Source organism: Rhea americana, unplaced genomic scaffold (genome assembly GCF_003343005.1).
Source record: "Rhea americana isolate MKP2758 unplaced genomic scaffold, rheAme1 scaffold_186, whole genome shotgun sequence".
Taxonomy (NCBI): Eukaryota; Metazoa; Chordata; class Aves; order Rheiformes; family Rheidae; genus Rhea; species Rhea americana.
The window spans coordinates 1281250-1302065 of NW_028185994.1; the positions used below are offsets into that span (position 1 = coordinate 1281250).

Below are 20816 nucleotides of genomic sequence, written 5' to 3' on the forward strand. Positions count from 1 at the left end.
TGAAGAGTTGCCTGACCTGAGACATCCCTGCTTGAAAATATTCTGACCATAATTGGACAGCCATATAAGGCCTTATATTGCTCTTCACAGTTTCTTTTCACTACCATTACCATCTTTGCCACTCTTGGCAGCTTATCTTCCCATACAGAAGGCTGTGACCCAAATGCTTTTAAATGTCTTGAGTCCACATTATAGGAAACATATTTTTCAAGGAATTCAGGTCAGAAAACAAAACCCAAACATCTACATCATCACACTAGATGCTGACAGTAGATGCTGACAGCAGTATAGGGTTATGGTTGGTGAGAATGGAAACAAAACAATTTGTATGACTGAAGGTTTCCTGCTATACTGGTTTCAATTGCCAAAAAAAAAMCCCTCCACCACTGAAAAGACACTATTTCTTTGAATCTGAAATATGCTCTACACAGCTGTTCTGTGAGGATATTTAAATCTGCCAAATCTGCTCTGCAGCAAGAGGAGGTGGGTGGACGCATACATCCTACACAGTGCTTTGTTGAGAAGCTCAGTTGTTTTGAGCATGGTGCTGCTAACGCCAAGGTCGCRGGTTCAGTCCCAATATGGGCTAGGCTGAAGGTTGGACTAGATGATCTCCAGAGGTCCCTTCCAACCTTACCATTCTGTGATGTTTTGCTGGAYCCTGTTGCCCTCTTTCTGACTGTATTTCCCATCTAGTGGCCTGGGCCAGGGAAACAATCTGCAGTAATCCATTCAATGCAGCATGCAGATTTTTTTCTATCCAGCTACAGCTACACWATGAGACAAAATGGGCTGATGTGTGACTCTACAGCTAAACTCTCCTACCCTCTGAAACAGCATGGCTGCATCCAAGCTGAGCAGAGGGAATGATGTCCAGGTTGTGCTAACTTCTCTGCTTGTACCTCAGGCAGATATTGACTGAGACAACACCAGTTTGCACAAAGTTCGTGACAGAAACAGTGCTAACCATAACACAATGGGCAAGCCAACGTTTATTCCCGTGTCTCTACCTTAACAGCACAGATGTGGCATCGATGACCCAGCAGACTTTTTGGAATTATCCAGTGAGTACTATATGTGAACAGATTTCAGCCTGGCTTAACTGTTGCTTATGTTCACAAACATAACTTATTACATGCCAGCATCAGAGATTTCTGCTTTGGCTAAATACATCCTGAAGATAGGTGGTGAGCAGTGGTAGTGACTTTGGCTCATGTCAACTATATGATCCCACTCTCACTGAACTTAGCARAAGGTTGGAACAGGATTGGTCACTGAATATGTATAACACATTTGTATCATCTTTCCTTCCAGTTCCTCAGTCAGTGCTTTACTTCTCCACATATTCTACCCGGAACAACAGGATCAGAAGTTTGGATTTCAGCACATCTGTGCATCAGTCAGGTGATCAGTTTGGGACAGTGCTAACTACTAAGAGCATATGATTGTCTAGAGTTCAGAATCAGATTATTGGTAGAATACTTTTGAATAAGCATGCAATTTCCCATCAAAATATGTGGCATTTGCTCCAAAATTCTCACATAGKGAAATGATGTATGTTTTGCATAAAGCAAGGGAGGTGCATGGGAATGGATATCTATTTACTGTTCCAGCACCTGCTTACTAATCCAGAGTTACTCCTCTCTGCAAGAGTACAGGAATTGAGTCTCTTTCTTCCTCACCTCAGGCCACCCATGATAGCCATTTTCTCTGATGGCTGGATCAGGGACCTCCTGAGCTAAAAATGCCCATGGTAGAGATAAAACTGTCATGTATAGATAGAATTATGTACAGATGGATCAACCCAAGTCCACCGTGGATTAGCAAGGAGAGGCATTTGTAGCACCCATGCTCAGTGCTTCACCATTAGCTTGTTCTTACAGAGCCTAGAATCACTAATCTCCTCTTGACACCAGAAAGGTGAACTAGCTTATTAAAGGGCGCTAGAAATGTCTTGCCTCTTGCAGAGTGCAAGGCTTCCACAGAAGAGGGAGGCCTAGGCTTTGTTACGGGTTTGCAGGAGAGGCACTGCTCTCTCACAGTCATCTCTCAAGATCATCTCAGATCAGAGTCACTTTCTATGCCTACTCTGACAAGCACACTTGTTTTGTGAATTCCTGTCAGCTTGGATAGTGAGAACAGGCCAGGAAAGTCACTCTGTTAGGCTTAACCACTTTTCACTGGCTCTTCAGTATCAGCACAGCTCTGTAGTGTGCTCWTTGGATAGAAAGCAGGAGATAGGGATGGAAGAAAGAAGGAGGGGTATGCTTTGCCTTCCTGTTGCTTTGGTTGAGAGGAGAGCAGCAATTGGAGCAGTTGTACACCTTGGGCTTTCAGAGACATTGTCAAAATGAAGAGAAGAGGTGGGGCTTCTGTTTGCCCAGCCCTCCTTCCCCGTCCTCTCACTAGATCCTCCAACCCTCCCTCGTAGCTCTCACATTCCAACAAGCTCACACGTCTCACACAGTCTCTAGCTTGGCCTGTTTCACATCTACCTGAGGACAAAAATCCCTTTTGTCTTCCTCTCACTGCTCTCCTTAGCCCTAGTGTGCTTCTTAAAAGAACTTATGCAGCAGCATCTCACATGGATAGAAATATGTCAAGAGCATCTGGGATTAATGAACCACCTTAGACTGATAGATTTTAATCACAATTTGCAAACATTTATGGGAACATTTAAACTAAAGACCTCATCTTTAACAATGCTATCTGATATTTTCCGAAGAATCCAAAGATTATCTAAAGATTATTAGTCCTATTTCAGAAAGCTTTGTCTTTCAGAAAGGGGGTGCTCAGCACTTYCTGAAAATTCAGAGTCTTTGAGATGTCCCATTACAAGACAATCATCAGGCATGCAACTAGCTGTAAGTAGTTCGGTGAAAATAGTTCCTTCACTAGTGGCAGCTATAAATACGATAAAGAGTTCAGTTCAGTATGAATYGGGGTCTCACACCACCCACCAGCACACCCATCCCTAATTTTCCTGGAAGCAATCCATTTCATTAGAAGGCAGTTAAATATGACCATTTTGTGTAACTCCCCAGTCCATCTGCTGCTTTACAGCTTTTTCCTAAACTCTGGGACCAGATGAATTTAAAGCCACACAACTCAAAGGAGGGAATCTGAGAGTAAAACAAAAAGATTGCTGCCCAGCMGCATCTGCATCTTTAAGCTAAGATTGTTGATTATTGATTGCACCTCTCTGTCTAGTTACAGAGCAGTCCGCTTCTCCAGTAGTATGTTCTTAAACCGTAAGTGAAAGCAACTGCTCCCCCACAAAGGCACATTTGCTCCAAGTCCATATTACAACAGGGAAAAAAAATGACATCTTCAGCTATATAAACCAATAAGACTGTCCGATTTGTTTTGCCCCTGTTGCTATCAGGCATGCTCCCCACTGGGTTAAAGACYTGTGACATCTGCTAAAAAAAGGTCAGGAGTGAGGGGAACAAAACTGGATAACGAATCACACGGAGTACTCAATGCAGCTAGAAACATTAAAAGGAGACTCTATTCCCTTTCGCTCCCCAGCCCGGGGAAGTCAGGATAACCAGACAGCTAACTGTTACACAGTACGTGGTTCTAGCTGTCTGTGAGACATGCAATGTTGTGGAGGCAGATGCACACCTCTCAACAGCTACCGAGAAATACAGAGACGTGGCAAAGAAAACACGAATGCTGAGGTGCTCTGATCAAGCTCTTAGAGCTGAGAAATGGTTAAGTAAACTCTGCCACTTCATGCATCTACATTATGATATGATCCATAATTAAAAGATGATATCCCTCTCTTCTTCACATTGTAGTCTAGCGTATGATCCATCTCCCCACCATGTGCAGTGCAGGATCTTGGGACACTTTCATGCACACTTTATGCCTAGCTGTGTCAAGAAAGCTTTCGCTGAGTGGAATGAGGAGGGGTGATGGAGACTCTCTGGGATCCCCTTCAAACAAGACAAAGCCATTCTGCTGCATTGAAATATCTAGTTAGGCACAAATGCTCTCCCTCACACACCTCTCCAAATCTGCAGCTCTGTGCTTATTATAAAAGCAGTTTAACTGCTCTGCTGAAGTCAGCAGAACTGTCTGTCTTACGATCTCAAAAATCGTGGCTCAAAAATCAAGCCAATCGTGGCCAAAATAATGGGGGTTGTTTTATAAATCACATGATTTCTTCTAATAATGAATTGGCAAAGGCTGGAGAGTTTCTCAGCTCTGCTTTTTGTCTTTCCAAGGAAACATTAAAAATCTTTTCCCTATAGCTGCAGAGGCTTCTTGTTACTTCTTGCTTAAATCAGAGGGTCTTCTATAATCACATGCATCCAAGAACTTGTGCATTAGGACAATATTGTGTTAAAGTAATGAAATTTGCAGAATGGACTTCTCTCCTGCCACAGCTGATCAAATATAAAATTTCTACTATATCCATTTAAACACATATATTTAGCTAGGTACTTATAGGCCTGATTTGGGGAAAAAAAAACAAATATGCACAACTTTTTAACCCTGATTTCAGTAGACCAAGGATTATGCTGTGAATCTAACCAGGAAATTGCACCCATGCATGTAAGATTACTTGACTTCTGTTGGTAGATCTTGGAAGCCACATTTCTTGCTCACTTTTAGCCTGACTTCCTGAGGAGTTAAGTCTACGCCATTAAGCTTTCTGCCCATCTGCTTGCTCATCTATTCTTTCCTCCATCCATCCATGCACTTGTTTATTTGTTCTGCTTACCTTCCTACCTTCCTCATAACACTGAAGCCCACATTTAGAGCTCTCATAAATATCAAGCTCCTATCAGTATCATAAAAAACAGCAGTCCAGCTGATAAGAATGATCTGAAGTATTATCGCCTCTGTGGAAAAGGTTGCAGCAGGAAATCCTTATTCTGTCTGGCTAGCTGGCTGCCCATCAACACACAAATGCCACCAGGCCAGCTAGCATGGAGGCATCACAWATGCAGCACAGAAGCTCCATAATTAGGAGAAATGAAAGGAAGCTGAAGGGACGGTGAGAGGGGACAGAGCTCTGGCAATACTGTAAGGCTAAAAGAGCCTGACCTCACAAAGGCTATGGGGTGTAACAACTGGGATTACTGGGAAGTAGGAGGAGAAAGRGAAAGGGAAGGTATAGGGACTGAGCACACAAGTCTGCCTTCTGGCTTCCTAGAGCTCGCTAACTGTGTTGGCTGCAGAACAACCTGTCTGGGTTCACACTGGCACTCCTGAATTTTTTAAAGTCAATCTCATCTTCATCAAGTTCTTCTAAAGCCAATTGGTGAGCTCCAGGYCACAGGGAAGAGTCCCTTCTCCTCTCCTCGACAATATCTGAATTGTCAGTCCAGRGGAGGTTTCTCCTCTGGATTTCTTTCTCTCTTCCCTCTGGAACCACTTCTTTCCTCAGGTAGAGGTCTCTACCTCTTTACAGAAGCACACGAAGTATTTCTGCATGCATGTGGTTGATAGAGTACCTTCCACACCTGGAGCACCAATGGCCCTTAGAGCACTTAGGAACTTCTCCACAACAGCCTGGGACAGGTGATTAGAGATACACAAAAGCAAAATGACAGTTTGTTCTTCTAAAGAGTGAGATGACAACAAATTAGCAAAGAGTAAAAKCCTCAAATCCACAAACGTTGCCAGTGGTCAGTCACTGAAGTTCCATCACGACTGCTGCAAATAAGTGACAGTAGGATCACAGATAATCCTCTTGCATCCTTTCTGTTACAATAGATAGGGTAAGTGGGATAATCTGCCAGCTGAGGTGGTCTTGGCTTCACTTCCTCTCTGTAAGTAGTTACTACTSATTAAAATAAAGTTCTGGTTTAGATTTAAGGCATTTTTATAAAGCACCAAAGAAGAATTTCTCCTCTTTTCCTTTCTACCTTATTTTGAAGGCCCTTCTTTCTAAAGCAGTGTTTTCATCAAAAAAATGCCTAGGATACAGAATGGAACAGAACTACTAACCCTGCAACAGACTGGAGGAAGGCAGGCAATATTCAAACCAAAACAAAATCCACTATTTTTCATTCTAGTCTAGTCTGAGGAAAGACCTCTGGAGGCCAACAGGACCKAATGAAATGCAACATCACAGACACTACTACTGGAAATCTTCTGTCTCTCTGCAAATTATGACACTTCCCTTTCATTTTATGATATCAGGWGGCCACAGAGTTAAGAAAATAATAATTCTTTTCCTTTTCACAGTTAGAAGGAAAATATTCCCTCAATCAGGAGAAGGGGCTAATTTGTTAAAAATTGTGATGCATCCCAAGTGTTTTCTAATTTATCAATACRTAAGTATATGTACATATATGTAAGTATATGTACTTACATATTATTAACATGTAAGTATATGCTACCAGGAGGGTAACTGGAAAAAACTCCTGTGCAGTGATGGAGATAGAAGGGTCTACAAAGTGTTGACTGCTCTTTCATGTCACTGTGCATTCAATATCTGCTTTTATTCCAGTAGCCATGCAAAGATGCCAGTCTGCTTACACATGAACCATCACGTCCCAAGTGCAAATCATGTTACTGCTTGCCACAACCAACATCAAAGGCCAGACAAAGTTGGTACAAATGACACACCAAAACAGAGGACCCGTTTCTCAGCCCTGCCCAGCTTCTTTTCAGTAGGTGTTGCCCCACCTCCACAAAGAGCAAACAACTTCAATTACCTTCATCTCGCTTGCGTTTGTTGCTCTCTGTGCCAGGGGATGTAATTCCCAGAATCCCACTAATGGAGTAGGAAGAGCCTGCAGAGTCAGTGCTCACTGAGGACACCTGGGTCACAGACCCCGTGGAGGCTGTAATTAAAAGCAAAGAAGTCAGTGTACATGAAAATACGAAAGTCAATGGGCACATAAGTTTCCTATTGCTATGATGTAATCAAGACATCTTGGGGCTCTATCAGGTACCAGGTGGCCGTCTGGCTCAGAAAGTTATCCACTACCAAGATAAATAGTGGTTCTGCAGCTCTCTGGGCTCTGAGATGGTAGGAAGGACAGCAGTCCTCTGCACCTTGAGATTATGGCCTGTTGAAATGGAGCAGCAGCTGGCTCCCATCCCTATCACTGAATTGCTTTTTACAAGGTGCCTCACAGACCTGAACATATATGTGTATTGCCTTTTGTATCAAATTCCTCCTCCTCCCACACCAAACAGAAAGCAGCAGGATAGTGCTAAGAAGTGACAACAAAGTGCTACATAGGAGGAAAGTTTCAACCACTCTTGTGCCAGAGGTAACTTTGGAAKATGCATTTCTAAGGTCAGTTGATGCTGTCTGTCTATCAGTTCAAATCATTAATGAAGTGGAAGGAGCTGGATTTGGAGCACAGTAACGTGCAGAAGTGAGACCTTATGAAATGAACATTTAAGTAAGATGTTGTGGAATGCTTTCAGCCTCCTGGCACAGTAACCACATAGCAGTGAAGCAGCATGCACTTGCTCTGCTTGATTTGAAGCCCAAGACACAAGTCCGGTCAGTGAAAATCTTTGTGAAYGGTAAAGGTTACATAGAGACCTAGGCAAGACCAGTTGTGGACCACATGTGGCTGAAAGGCTATGAAGCTCCCCAAAATCTGAATTGAATCTGTTTTGCTTTGGCAGAATCCTTAGGAAGGGTGCTGGCTTCAGTGCTCAGCTGAAGGAGGTCATTTTTTATAGTTCATGCAAGTCTGGAGATGACAGTCAGCACTGTAGATATGGTGTCCTTGTGATGCTGTGGAAGGTCCATATTTCCATGAAGTTCTGAGCTTGTACACACACAGGATATGCGGCCCAGGGTCTAAAGGGCAGCACCAGCATCCATCTCCATATACTCATAGGTTAAGCCTGAGCTGGCAGGTTGCCACTTCACAGAAGGCAACTTGCATGCCTCCAGAGCATGGARGCATTCAGTGCTGGGATGACACCAAAGCCCTCTAGCCACAGCACTGGAGAGAGCTACAGCCCACACAGAACAAATAAAKGTCATGATTTCCTGCTGGGTTCTTAGAAGTAAGAGATTCCTACTTCTCCAGATTCCCAGATTCTTAGAAGTAAGATTTGTTTTTATACTCTTGTTTTTCACAAAAGGAGAAGAGTCAGCCCATAACTTATCATAGCAAATTGGCTGATACTTCTCCTCCTCTGAGGCTATTTTCGCATTTCCTTGAAAGAAAAACTCAGGATGCTGGCCTGCAGTGAGATCTCTTTGAGAAGTTCAAAGTGTTAACAGAGGTCTTTGTTATCACAATATCAGCTCACCTTTGCCATCTGAGGTCAGCAAGTGTTAGCCCCATTTCACACATGAAAGCACTAAGGCACAGAGCAACTGAGACCTCCAGTTTGCCTCTGCTTTGGGTAACAAGCAACACTTTATCCTCCCTCCAGCAGTTTTCACAGAACAAGGAACTGAAGTCATACAAAAAAGAGGCAGAATATAGTTGCAAGTTATCTGAATCCTCTCAGTTTTTCTGTGGCAGAGTTAGGAATATATTCCAGTTTTCCAATAGCCTTAAGTAGTGACTCATTCACTACCTCCCTCAGTACAGGACATTTCTTCAATAATAAGGAATCAAACTCAAGTCTGAAGAGAACAAACATCCCTGATAAAGAGAAAGACCATCAGCTTGGTAAACTGCAGAGGCCTCATTAAGCAGGACACCCTTTCAAAAGATCACCTCCCTCACACTTGCTTGACTCTCGGCTGAATATTGCTGGTCTGTATCTGAATTAAAGTTCAGAAAGTTTTGCTACTTCTTCACTCAAGACTGCAAGTGCACAAAGAATTATGGAAGGGATGGTTGATAGATGAAAAAAAAACACATTCAAAACTACTTACTGACTAATGATGCAGAAAATGTTATGAATAAGTATCCCTTTCTTGATTTATTACTTTAATTATCTGATATTCTATAGACCCCCATTAGTGGGAGGGGGTTGGTTTAGATTTCAATTTTCTGTCTCATGGTGAAAGCTATTTATCATAATAATCAGTAAAATTCAAAACCTTTTAGCAGTATTTATAAAATTCATTTACTATGTTCAGCCCTCGGAGAATGACAAAGAAGGCGCATTAGCACATGTGCTGAAGTGTTTTATGCAGAATTACCTGCCCATAAGAATGATTAAAAGTTCTTTAGAATATTTGTAATCCATTATACTATTTTTTTAATATAAAAAAGTTTTCCTTACCTATGCTGTGACTGGAGGCAGGGACTTGCTGATTGGGAGGCTGCTGTACCTTCGTCCGTATAATCCTGCATGCAGTTGAAAAGAAATAAATGACTGCTTACTATTAAGCATGCAGTTGTAGGGGACATCAGACACTATATTTTCAGTTCAAGATAGCAAGGTAAATATAAAAACGTCTTCCCATGTATCATCTTCTTCTCATCTACTGAAAGATTAAAAGTTTGGCAGGTAGACCCAGGCTTATATTTTTGCCTTCAGCTCATGTCTTCAGTGACATTTTGATGCCTAACTCCTACAGGTTCTTTGGGATCCTAACAGGAGTTTGGTGTTCCAGTGCCTCTGAGAATCCAGGTTTAACTGCAAAGGTAACAGTCACCTATAGCTTTTTGGGCATCTCTTAAGCCCAACACCCCATCCTCAGGGAGATGTACAGCTTTGAGTCCTAACATCCCACTAGGCTGTAACCTCCATCCTCAGGTGTTTGAACACTTTTGTAAACCTTTCCCTAAACTACCCCTGGGTGCAGCACTCAGACATCTAAGGAACTTAGATACCTCTGAAAAGATTCTGTTTAATCAAATTGATATTAAAACAGAAACATGCCAGATTGAATGCTAGTCTTAAGAGCTGAGTAACTACATTGTCATTACTGGGGACAGCATTTGCTTTGATTTATAGTGATGCAAATCAGCAAAAGTCAAAGATGTATATAAATAGAAGGCCTGTGTTGAGTTGCAGGAAGAGAGTTGTAGTTTAAAACATCCACAGAGGTGTTCTGTCATGTATTCACCTGCCAATGTATGGTTAACAAAGAAGAGATAAAGTCTGAAATGTTGCTAGAGATTAAATAGTTTTTCCACTGACYGCTGTGGAAGCAAGATGAGTTTATGCCTTGAAGGAAATGTGCTCTTTGCCGAAATCACGTGTGTCTGCTTTATGCACTTTTTATGCAGCGGTAATGATGTGGTAAGTATTTCTCCTGTGTTTATCCAACACACTCTTTTCCCATTTCTAACTACCTTGAATTTGGGAGCAGAGAGGAGTGGAGCGGTGAGGAGAGGAGCTGTGTAGATGGATGTAGCATGTGAATGCATTCACACATAAAAATTACTAATTGCTTGAAAGGTACATTGTAAGCCTGTACTGGAACAACAAGTGACATCTTATTCCCATCCCAGAATATGACTCCCTGTCTGCTACTGCTCTTCCCATCCTGCTATGGAGTTTGCTGGGGGTGTGGAAAGGGWTGGATCTGCAAACGAGTCAGAATTTGGCTGTCAGCACTAAAGTGAATCTGCTGCAAGTTAGACACCTTCAAATTCCTTGGTAGCTAAGTCCTCAGCTACTTTTTCCCCTACAATGAGCAGAAACAGCCAAGCAGCAGGCCAGCACTGGAGTCAGAGAGAGTTGTGGGAGCAGCTTCAATGCCGAGGAGCACACAGCTGAAGATGACCTAGAGTGGTGTATCAGCAAGGTTGGAAATAACACCCTGCACAAGGCTTTCTCACTCTCAGGGTGAAAGGAGGGTATCTGGGGCCTCCTGACGCATAAATATCTTCATCTCTGAAAGGATGGAGGACAGTGTTGCTTTGAAACAGCTGAGCAGCTCTCAGCTTATTTGAGCAAACCTAGTTGCARTGATTAATTAAGCCTTAATCACACAGAGTTGCTCCTGCTGTGGAAGAGTGGCCTATTATTAATATTAATGTTATTAATGATTAATAATAGCAATTATTCATTCATATATGGGGGCAGCAGCTCAGGTTCATCTGTTAGAATGCATACTCCTTAATGGGGATGTGCTGCACATAGTTTGTCATAGAGGCTTTATAGCATGCTGCCCCAGCCCTTCAGCTGGGAGATGACAACTCTCCTCCTGAAGACAATAGCAAGACAATAGCAGAGTAGTGCTATGGCTGTACCAAAAGCAGACTACRCAGCCTTGTTAGCTGCAAGAATCCTTTTGAATATCTTATGGTGGTGTTTCAAGCCAATGGCTGAAAAGTAATATCTGACTTGCACAGCAGGGTTGATAAAGACTTGTCACTTTTGCACGAAGGACATCAGAAAATAGTGCCCAAGTCTGACCGACCTAAGAATTCAGGCTTCTATGGAGTAGGTAGTTCAGCACATTCAGGCACCCCAAGTTCCCAGCAGGTACTTGCATGCACATATTTTCAAAAGCAAGGCTTGCAACAGACAACATGAAATGGTAGGAAGCTCTCTATCTTTCAGGATCTAGCCAGGAAACCTGCTGAATACCATTGCTTATTGTAGAAATCCTCCAGGTCTACTGCAAGTGCCAAAGCCCCTTGAAACACATCTTACATGTCTGGAAAAGGTTTTGGAAAATGCCAACTACACTGCTGTTTCTGTGCAGATTTACACACTCAGGAGTAGAAAGCATATTCCCTTTGCACCACATCATGCTACTGGGCTACATCATGCTACATGGGCTAAGGTGTTCTGCTAATCTTGCTGGCTGCTGTGCCTTGTCCCGCTAGTAGTTTTGCCTGAAGGCTAAAGAAAAAAAAAAAAAAGAAAGAAAACTCCTCATATAACATTTACCTTCCCCCCACACCTGAAAGTTTGGAGATATATACAGCCATCTCTGTGCATAGGCATCAACCTGTCATCTCTCCTTCAAAGCTGCATATGGGCTGCCAGGAAAAAATGGTACATACGAAATTTCACCTCCTCTCCTGTCCCCCGAGGCCATTATCTCTCCTGCCATTGACCAATGTGTTCTAATCCTGTCAGTCTTTCATACTTGAGTATGAAAGAGTAAGGATATGCATCTTTAACACGTAATATCCCTACCAACAAAGCTCTGAAACACGTGCTTGCTTTATATATGAGGATAAATCCCGCAGACTACACCATAGAATGGGGAAAATTTAGAACTAAAGCCAAGTGTTTCAATGTGAATTCCAGGCATGCCGTCATAACAGTTTGGTTTGAGTTTTCAGGCTGTGCTCAGAGGTTGGCAAAAACAATTCTCTGGGTAAGCAGATTGACTCAGAAAGATCGTATTTTGAAAGGAGTTTCACACCTTTGAGAAAAGGAAAAGGTCTTAGCCGCAGTCACAAGAAGATGAGACAGAATGAGATTTCCGGCCAGAGAACTTGGTTGCAGATCACAGAACAGATTTGCGATGCAATGGCAATGAGTGTGTGGAACTTATCAGAGTGGAAACATTCAAGGACAGAGCAATAGGTAGAGTATGAAAAATTGATAAGAGCTAGTGGAGCCTGTTTAGTCACACAAGCTGTGACTACCTTTTCAGTAGGTTTTTGGACAATACCTGAAGACCTACTACACGAACACAGCACTGCTCATAGTAGCAGCAATGCTTCTCACATGATACGATTTGAGTTGTTTTTGATGGGAACAGAGTTGGTATCTCTAGTTATCTGAGGATAGTTCTTAGTAGAATTTTCCTTCGATTTTCCTAGATTCCATATATCTAAACCAAACCCTTTTTTAACATAAAATTGCAATGTCTGGAGGGTTATTGCTTGCTGCCTTGGATTCTAAACAAGTTATGAACTTGCAAGCAGTACTAAAAGCTTTGAATGACCTAACCTGTTCTTGCATTTATCCATGCAAATGTACAACTCTGTATTCAGTTGGGCAAGATAGAGCCAGAATTCCCAGCTAACACTGTGGAAATCTCTCCTGATATTCACGTGGGAATTCCATTCACGCAAATCCAATTGGGATAGCTAATAAAATAATATTACATCAGTTTATTTTCTGTTCACAGACAGAGACTGAACTGCATCGTTGCGTTCAAGGGACTTGCACGAAATGGCGCAAGTGAAAATCATCTCATGAGGCTGATGAGATTGAAACCCTGTACAGAGAATACTCTTGAGAGGAATGAAAGGACACTACTTGTAAGGGGCCATGGGTGTGCAAGAGGCTGTCTGTGCACTCAGCCTCCCAAATATTTAGCACTTATTGTCAGTCTGGGAGGGCTGGAAGCATAACAGAATATTTCATGGTATATTTTTCAACACTAGCATTGGAAATCATTTGGCCTGTGACGTGGACTTTTACACACATTATCAAGAGAGTGAATTTGGTCTTCTTAAATAGTTTAAGTAAAATAGAAGAAGGTAAAACATTGAAAGACAGTGTTTGCAATGTAATTGCAGGTTTTATGTGAACCAGGCCTGTTTAGGAAAGTCAGAGCAAAACTCCCAAATACAGGGTTGAGGCTCCAAACGAGGTTCTCACGCATCTTTACAAAAGCAGTTCAAGGCCACTTGGAAGCTGCTGACCAAGTTCTACTATTTATATTCCTGATAAATGGTACCAAACATCAGTCCACACGGTGCTGGGTCAACTTCAGTAACACTGAGTAGAGAGTAGGAAGACAGTAGTGCTACCCTGAGATCTACTTTTGATTCCTTTCTCCAGACACCTGCATTCCGGCTGTTTTCTACCTCACCGCTAGCCCTGACATTTGAAGTCTCAGCTTTTCCCCTTAGATAAAGAACTTCCCATGGAATCTCTACCATGTTCGCTACCAAGTCCAGGTTTCAGTCTAAAACTGAGACCTGATTCAGAGCAAATAATCTAGGATCTTTACCAGAAAAGACAGAAAGTCTCAGACTGGAGAATGTGAAAAAATGGGAAGGAAGCAAAGGCTGAAAGGAGCATCTGGCCACTCCAAGGACCTGTTTATAACCTGTGAGCCTTTCATCGCTGATGTGAGCCCTTGGCTGCTCCCAAGCCCCAAACACATTATGAAAACACACGTAAACTGCATTTCATGAAGACAGCTTCAAGAAATGGAACTTCAGTTCCATTAACAAATGAAGACACAGTTCCAACACTTCCTAGAAAAGTCCTTTCCCAAGAACGTGCGAATTTTTACCTGTTAATTGAGCTGACGCTGGGCACGGTGTCATTGTCGCATACGCGCTCGGCCAGAAGTCTGTCCCTGATCTCCCACGCGAACATGGTAGGATTTTGGCGTTTGTACTCTGCAATTTTTTCAACGACTTTGGGTGTGGCAACCTTTGGTTTTGATCCTCCAATCACTCCAGGCTTAATACTACCAGTTTCATAATATCTAGGACAACATCCAAAACAAAGCTTTAGTTATCACAAAACGACAGAGAACATGCTTTCAGATTTATAGAGAACACAATTTCAAGGTAACCAGTCCCCGGAAAATCCTAAGATACATCTTCACTTTCACATACACATTTTCTGCCTATGTCATGCTTTATCACCTAATAGATTAACTTATAGTAATTGGAATTGGGCCTCAGGATAGAATATATATTTTTCTGTAATAGCAATACAATAGAAACAATGCCAGATTAAAGGGCATGCTGAGATCCAAAATTAACTGAAAATGTGTGTTATTAATCAGAGCTCCTGGCAATAATAGAAACAAATCACACCACATACCATTTTTTTGTAGTGGAATCTTTTGCAGTAAATCACTGTTTCTAAAGAAATTCTCCATCATTTACATGTACAGCTTATTATCACTTCATAGCAGAATGAAGGCTACATACAGTATTTGTACCTTCAAAATAAATACGTCAGCATATCTTTTTCCAAATTGTGATTTTTAACATGAGATATTGTTTTGATCACAATTTTTTAGGGCGAGGGAAGTGTTTAGGTCTTGGAGGGCTATGGCTGATTTGGGGAATGATTTATCTGGTTGGTACTACAATCCTTTCTCGCATACGTGATCTTTACAAACGTAAACAGTTCTACTGATGTCATGCCAGGAAGGTGGTAGAACTGGACCTCTAAACTGACTAAAATCTAAGACAGTCTGTCAGATTTTTTGCTTATACAGTCAGGCAAATACAACTATTTTTGGAAGAATTGCAACAACACATTCCAGCTGAGATCCCCAGCTCAGCTGATTTTCCTCTTTTAATAAATAAATCCTTTAAAACACTGTTGAAGATAGAAATTATATTGTGTCCACAGAGGACTAGAAAGAAATCATGCTCCTCTGTGCTGAGCTTTCAAGGTGTGCAGCACACAAGGACACACTTCTGGTCATGCACTTTTTTGTATCATCTTGTGAATTTTTACAAGCAGATGAAAAATATTAAAACCTGTGCCTACCTGCAGTAAGGCAGATACCTCCCTTCCTAAGCATCCCGACCTGGCAAGAACACATTTGGACTTCACGAATATTTAGAGAGATCTGGCTAGCTATATTCTTTCAACAGCTTAAATATATCCACTGATTACTTAGTATCCGCATTTCTAGCAAGGAGCTTAGAAAAGACTCCCAAATAAAAGCATAAGCTTGCTTATTAATATGATTTCTCTGTAGCTATTTGACATCCACATTATAGGATTTTTTTTTTAATTCCATGATCTTTTCAGTGTGAGAAGAATACAAACAACCTTTGAAGCTGAAGTCTGTCTCACTATAATATGCAACTATGTTTATCAAATTTCTGACAGGTTACTGGGTTTTTTTAGTCTTTTCTGGTAGACCACTGCGTGCAGGGCCTAAAATCCCTTTAAGGAAAGTAACACCATATTGTTGGTACATGTTTTCAGATATTCTGGATGCAGATCTGGACTCATCTCTACTTGTCTCTACGGAGCCAATTTATGGAAAGGGTAAAGTGTCAAAGATGGATTAAACATTCTTGCCTCCCTAACCTCAGCCTAGAAATGAGCCATAGAGCACGATGGTTAAATTTTGCTCCTCCCATGCTATGTTTCCTGAGGCCATAATAAAATGATAGCAAGCTTCCACCAGAAACCTACTATAACCTTGCCCCTCTGGTCCCATAAGTTTTGCTAGTGGTATCTCTCCTCTGAAGAAGAGTATGGATGAAGGCTATACAATACACTGAACGCTACACAAACAGAAAGTTGTAGCTTTCTTAGCTTCAGTCAGAATTAGCAGATTTTACAAGCACTCCTTTGTGTTTTTCTCCAGCACTGCCTCTCTGCATCTTAACCTGTTGCCCCTTGGCCCACTCCCCCGTCGATGCAGGCTAATCCAGCTGATAAGAAAATCAGCTGCTAACAGGCTTGGAAAGCACTAACTGGACAAACAAAACCCTGTTTCTCATGGCTGACTCTGCCAAAGTTTGGTAAGCAGTGACGGCAAAGACCGAGACCTCCAAAGGTACGGCAGGATTGTACCGACTGCTCGCTAAGGATCCACAGTGTCAGCGTGCAGAAATCACTCAGCTGTGTCAGCTTAATGAAACATGAATGCAACCAAGGAATGAAAGCCCTGGTGAACTCTGGAGCAAGACCTTCATTCCCAAATCTTCTATCCACTAATCAGGTACATACCCACACAGCCTTACTGATCTGAGCCCAGTAGAAGTTTATACATTTTAATTGAAATATTCATAACAAATGGGAAGTTGCTGCACCTTTTCCCTCGGTCGCTTTTATGGAACACGGGACAGTTAATGTCCAGTGAAACCTATAGCAACCCCTTTCCTGTTCACCCTGACGTTTAACCTGAGAGCAGCCCAAAGCAACTACAGGCAACAGTGAGCTACAATTTCTGGCTCCCAATTCCATTTTAAAGACAAGCTCAGCTGCAATAGGATTCATTTTACGAGAATTGGGTCCAGGTCTTTTATTCCCAGCAAGCTACTAATGCAAGTAAAAGAGCTGGCATTCTTGCAGTACTCTCCTTTGAGATAGTGACGGTAATTGGACAGGTCTCTTCCTTTGACCTGACAGATAAAACTTGCAATGGGTCATCATTTATTCGGTTTTAAGGCTGTGATAAAGACTAGTAGATTGAAACATCTGAATCATAAAATTTCAAATGTAAGGATTTTTMGTAAGCATTCCTAGTTTCGTTTTTCAAATATACACACAAGTACACAGAGCTCCAATTACAGTGACATTTTACCTACTGTAATTAGTATTTATGAAAATTATGAGCRATGAAATTCTTATTTATTGTTGACAATTTAAATGATAACACTCTGGAGGTTCACATTTAGCTCCATATATTTAATGATAAATCTATTCAAAATAGTAAAACTTCTGGACATTTTGTTGTGATAAACTGGCTGTTCCTTAGCTTTACATTGGTCCTGACAGGAAACTGTTGGTAAGTCTGCTGCAGTGGAGGGTGGCGCAGATGGAATTATTAACAGTCGCTTTGGGGATTAGGAGCCTGTACTGAGAGCAGACACAAAGGTATGAAAGAGTGAAACAGCCTGTGATGGGCAGGCGCGTCTCGTAAACATATGGAAAGTTTTTTTCTCAAAAACAGTAAAGGCACTGATGTCCTTAAACCTATGCCAACATAAAATCATGAGGAATGTTCATAGCTTCCAGGGGCTGCACCTCTGTACAACTAAGGCATTAGAGAAAAATCAAGGATGCCCAGCATGACTGGTTCACACGGCTTTCTAAAAGCACACTGTCCAGGACTATAGAGACGGTGTTTGCCAGTTCAGATGGTCAGAGATAACGTGGTTCGTGGGCTATAGGAAGAAGAATGCCAAGGTCTGCAGAAAAGGCCAAGCGGAAGATCATAAATACTGCTAATCCAGGGAAGATCCTATGCAYGCTACCACCTGAGTATCTGCTCTAATAGTCTTTATAACTGTGCTATGATTATTTCAAAAAATGGTTAAAATTGAAGTAAAAATTAATTGTAGGGTTGTAGTTTGGTGAATATTTGAGGAATAAGCTTTTTCAAACTATCAAGAAAAAAATATTGTAATAAAAGAAGTTTTGCTTTATGTGACATGTTCAAGCATGGACCCGAAGTTCAAAGCATTTTAATACAGTAATTTAAGCAAATGATGTTCCGTTTTGTCCACAAAACACGAAGAAATTGAGATGATATTTTTACCTGAATATAATTGAAATTTTAAAAAGTAATCAGGAAATGTCTGGAATTCAGAGCTTAATTTGCTTTTCCTTTACTGCTTTGAGCAGCTTCTATCCAAACAGATGGCTGCTTTCAAAATAGCTAAATTTAAGAGAGGTAATAATTAATTATGTCATTCTGTGTAAGCATAGGAGTTTAAGAGCATAGTCCATCACAAGAGTAAAAAAAGATCAAATAAAATAGCAGGACAAATTTCAAAATACCCAGTGTAAATGAACACATGACAACGCTCATGTAAAACCTAATGATATAGTATGCTAAAAGAAGGTGTTCTTCATAAAGCAGAAGCAGTAGCTTTCAGTAAATGATTCACAATTTTTTTTTTATTTTATTGAAGATGAGCCACAGATTTCTCTATTCATTCAGAACAGACAGATACAGGATATATAACATACATACATATATATATATATATATATATATATATACACCACATAAACTTCACGTGGCATTTTGTACTTTGCTTTCGAATTATCTGTGAGAAACTGTGAAAGGGGTGAAATAAATGTATAAACAGTTGCACTTTTTTCTTATGTCAAGCATATAAAAATCTTGAGGAAATCAATGGCAAGGAACATCGCACCGTGGCTGGACTGATTTCCTAAGATTTTTATTATTCTCTGTTTGATTTGTCCCTTGTTTTACAGCCTGTAAGTAAGGGATAGACATCCCTTTTTGTTTGGTTTTGTTTTGTAGATGTACAGACATAGATGTATATGTATAGACATACATATATGTATATGTCTATGTACATGTACGTATGTATGTATATCTACATGTATATGTATAGACACAGAAAGATTTGTCATTCTCCCTTTACCTGCCGAGTATTTTGCTGACACAACCATGGCTGACCCGCAGCTGCCTGGAGATGTCACAAGGTCTGACACCTTGGTGGGCAAGTTCCACGATCCTTTGGCGAACAACATCTGGAAGGGGGCGACCATTCACAAAAACACCCCCTAACTGATTCACTCCTCCATGTCCTGAAACACACAGGGGAAGGGGGGAAAGGACGGAAAAAAAACAGCTCTGTTTTAGTTGGATGACGTTTCTCCACAGTAGTCCTATTTGGTCAAAATATTTCCCAGTATTGGGGCTCATTCCTCCTGATAATTCTCTGGCTGTTTTTTTTTATCATGCACTGCTGAAACGACAAGAATGGAGGGAATCAGGGCTGTGCTCTCTTCTGATTGAAATTTCACACTGCTGCAATGCTACTCACTGCAGAAGTGCCTCCTGCCTAAAGGCAATTTGATCCCCTTGTTTGAAAAATGACCATTTGAGACCACACATTTATGTCCAGATCTGCTAGACGTGGACCATGTTCCTTTCAAATGCAATGACCAATTTTGCCTGAGTAAGGACTCCCTAGGCAGGCCTGGTGGCTGCCTAGTGGAGAAGAGGCTTTTCATCAGCTCTGACTAGGAAGCCAAGCAAAAACAAAGCTGGATGATTGCTCTGCACACATCTATTCATATCTAAGCAAAAAAATAAATAAAATAAATAAAAAGGTTACCTGAATTTAAACAGGTGTTATTTTTTTTTCCAAATGACTTGACTTAATCACAAGCAAAAAACAGAGAATGATTTCTGCTCTTACAATTTACAGCAGTCTTGGCAGATATTATGATCCCACAAATGAAATGTGAACACTCAGCCAAGCCCGATATATTACTCTTTTTCTAACAGATTTGCACTGTTCACCTTTAGCAAGGTGAATCATATATCTGGTGGGAAATGGGACCCAGTCAGATGAATAGTAGTGAAACTGTGTAAAACCAATGAACAAGTAATAATCCCATGTAGGAAGTGAGAAAATATAATTAACCATCATGTTGTTAATCATCCAAACTACTTAGATTTCAGAGGAGCAGAGAAACTGAAAACAAGCAATAGGGGCAGGCAACATAGATGGCAACACTGGAACAAAAATAATAAGGAAAATCTCTATTTACATAGGACTTGAACTGTACAGAATAAGCTGACAAGTCAAATGCCTCAATGTTAAAGGAAAAAAGATTACATACAGCCGTTTTTATTTAAATGTGGTCATTTTACCATTGATAAACTACTGTCAAACTTTGTAAACACCTAAAACTGTCAGGATACATAATGAATACACGTTAAATATTTGACTGCTAAAGCCACTTAAAAGTCTGCAAGATAAAGCATTTTTATCAATTTTAAGAGTGAATCTTCCCCAGCAGCTAGGCATCGTTTTCAAGGCGACTCTCCTGCAAACACAAGTTTGTTCTGAGCACACCAAGTGTGGCTGTGGTGCACTTTTCAAAGCCAGTACCTGGTGATGCGAAGGCGAAATAGAGCGCTGCTTCACATGCTGAAATGATTTTAAGGCCAGAGAGGGAAAAGAAAGCTCTACAAGTGATTAAGAACACAGGACCAATCCCACAAAGCTGGAGTTAACAAGACCTCGGGCTTTTCACCCATCAGCAACTTTAATCATGAACAGCGCATTTAATACGAACGACAACATTCTGCCGGGCGTTTTTTTTTTMATAGTGGGAGAAGGAGAAGGGAAARTGGAAGTCAGGAAGGACGGACGGAAAGGAGTGAAAGAGAGAAGTGGGGAAAGAAGGAGAGACTGAGACAAGGAAAGGAGAAGGCGAAGGGGAAACACCCCCTCCGCGGGCAGAGCCGGTCGTCCGCTCCCAGCCCGACGGCCCCGGAACGGCCGCTCCGCTCCGGAGCCTCCCGGAGGAGGAACAAAGGCTCCGGCCCCGCGCGGCTGCGGCTC

At 41.4% G+C, this 20816-nt stretch overlaps 1 protein-coding gene across 1 annotated transcript in view; it reads right to left on the minus strand.

The window, feature by feature from the left end:
• PAX5 (paired box 5) overlaps positions 1-20816 on the minus strand; it is a 168534-nt gene that overhangs the window by 138612 nt on the left and 9106 nt on the right. The window contains exons 2-6 of the mRNA XM_085302123.1: positions 18879-19044; positions 14063-14260; positions 9178-9242; positions 7697-7720; positions 6678-6806 (exon numbers count right to left, since the gene is read on the minus strand). Of these exons, the coding sequence (XP_085158249.1) occupies positions 6678-6806; positions 7697-7720; positions 9178-9242; positions 14063-14260; positions 18879-19044 (582 nt within the window). The remainder of the gene's footprint in view (positions 1-6677; positions 6807-7696; positions 7721-9177; positions 9243-14062; positions 14261-18878; positions 19045-20816) is intronic.